We start from the raw sequence: 2,278 nt of genomic DNA on the forward strand, positions 1-2,278 counted from the left end.
CTTCCCCGCGTGGGGAACACCTGATGGAATTCCTTCCCAGAGTTAACCACCCGTTGGCAGAAAATCCCTTAATATCTTTTTTTCCCTGCCTGCTGGGCTGTTTTGCATCTTCCTGCAGCCTCCTGGGACCCCCCGTGGGCTGCGCTGGCGGCCGGTGAGGCCTGGTCAGCAGCACAAAGGCCTCAGAGATGTTCAGAAAATTGACCCTCTTCTCGTTTGATGCTTGAATGAGAAACTTTAATTAAAGTCCTTCACTGTGTTACCTAGATTTGGATGTCTGGATTAGCCTATGCCGCAGTGTTCGCGTTATGCCAGGGAATTTCTCTGGGGGCAGGGGAGAAGGGCCGGGCTGTGAGAGTTACTTCACAGCATACCCCATCACGTGAGGCTGAATGGGTGTCCAGGGCAGCGCTATGCTTATGTGGTTTAAGCTCAGCTCCGAGAATTTGGCCTGTTCGAGATTCTTCCATATCTCTCTCGTTAGGCAGCATCCGTCAAAGACGAGTTTCCAAGTCGGGTAGAAGATCTGCTGCCAAAAATACTTCCAGCTGGCATGATCAGCGGCCACGTGCTCTAAGAAATAGAAAGCACCTCCCTGGGGAAAACAAAGTCGTCTTAGAGAGCCGCAGTAGGCGCTGGGGTTACCCCGAACTCCATCCCCCCGCTCCAGTACAGGCAGTGCGTGTGCCGTTTGCTCACTCATCAGTATCCTCCCACCTCTTCCCTCCCTGCTTTTTGTGATGTCAGCTGGAATTAATGTAAGCAGGGAACTTGCAGAGATTCAAAAAGCTTGAGGGATGAACTTACTTGATCCTCTTTTATTACAGCAATACTTTGTTGTCTTTTTGTTTCAACTACAGTTGCTAGCATGCTGGTTTTTTTACAAGGAAACTAAGAGAAATGTATAAATCATACTCAAACTCATCAGTTTTTGACAACCCAGAGGACTGTCTTGAAAATGCCATTTTAAAGGCTGAAAGTCTATTGCAAAAATACCCCAACAAACCAGCTTTTTTTAATCTTTAGCTTGATTAGTGGACTGCAGGGGATGAAGGCGTTCAATTAGGCTGTTTTAGTCACACAGGTGGACCAGCCCCACTTCTAAGGGGCTGAAGCAGTTTATTTAAAATGAGGCATTTCAGTCTTAATGAGAGAGCATCCCACCTTCTTGCTCTGAGAGAATCTGCTGTGTGGGGAGGGACAACGCCACAGGAACTCGTTGGGCTTTAAATGATAGACCGCAATTCCCGTGTCAGTGGCAGTTCTAGTTACCCGCTTACGTTATTTTTAGGGCTTGACTTTTACGAGCAGGACAGACCGAGCAGCCTGTTGCTCCTGCCTTGCACCACTCGGCAGTGCGGAGTGGTTGGAGGGCAATAAACTGGGTCTGGTTTGTAAGCTCGAAAACTAGGGGTTTTTTTCTTTTTTTCTTTTGGTTCAGCGCCTCTGGAGGAGGTGATAAAGGTAATAACAAACCCGTTTATGCCGATACTCACTGGTCTGAGCACTCGCAGTGCTTCCTTCAGGGTGCCGTTCACGTTCTGCACTGAGCAGAGGACGAAGGTGCAGATGACGGCATCCACGGAGCCGCTGGGCACCTGATACAGGTCTTCTCCGGCAGCTACTAGGAAACCCTCGTAGTGGATATGCTGGTTCTTGCTGATGCTTCTCAAAAGGCCTTGCTGGAAGTTGGGGTTTATGTCCGTGCATGTCACTTTGCAGCCTGGGGGGTAGAACTGGAAGTTAGTACCATAGCCGGTCCCGATCTCCAGCAGCTTCAGCTCTCCCGAGGGGCTTGAGAAGTCAGATAGATTATGAAATAGCTCCTGCTTGTGCTTCTTCGTTTTCTTTTCGTGAATTCCAGAAAGCTTCTCTAAGAAGAAAGGAAAAAATACCTTCCTAGAGAAAGGCTTCCATATGCCCAGGAACGATAGCAGGTAGATGGGCATGGCAAGCAGCGCCAGGCAGGCCCGGAGGAAGAGGATGGTTGTCTCTGTCATTGCCAGCGTGAGTCAGGGGATCCGTACTGAGCAAAACTCCCTTCTTGTGTGTCCTAGAGCCCTTGAAATTCCAGCGGAGCTGCCTTCATGTGCTTGCCGTGGTCCCCTTGAATTATATTCAGCACCTTGGATTCATCTGGTAGACTTTTCTCAAGCTGATGTTTGAAGTCTGGTCACAGGCAAGGGAAGGGGAGCAGAACTGCATACCAAAGAGTATCCTACATCTAGCTCTGGGAAGAGGAGCTGCCAGCCTGTTGCGTAACTGGATCAACTGGGCA

General features: G+C 49.4%; 1 protein-coding gene across 1 annotated transcript; it reads right to left on the minus strand.

The window, feature by feature from the left end:
• Positions 1-358: 358 nt before the first annotated feature.
• On the minus strand, positions 359-2,000 carry LOC104508618 (methyltransferase-like protein 7A). Its single transcript, XM_010150307.1, has 2 exons — positions 1,497-2,000; positions 359-595 (listed from the first exon to the last, which is right to left on the minus strand). The coding sequence occupies exons 1-2, from the start codon at positions 1,998-2,000 to the stop codon at positions 359-361; spliced, it is 741 nt and encodes a 246-aa protein (XP_010148609.1).
• Positions 2,001-2,278: the final 278 nt, after the last annotated feature.

Source organism: Eurypyga helias, unplaced genomic scaffold (assembly GCF_000690775.1).
Source record: "Eurypyga helias isolate BGI_N326 unplaced genomic scaffold, ASM69077v1 scaffold33814, whole genome shotgun sequence".
Lineage (NCBI taxonomy): Eukaryota > Metazoa > Chordata > Aves > Eurypygiformes > Eurypygidae > Eurypyga > Eurypyga helias.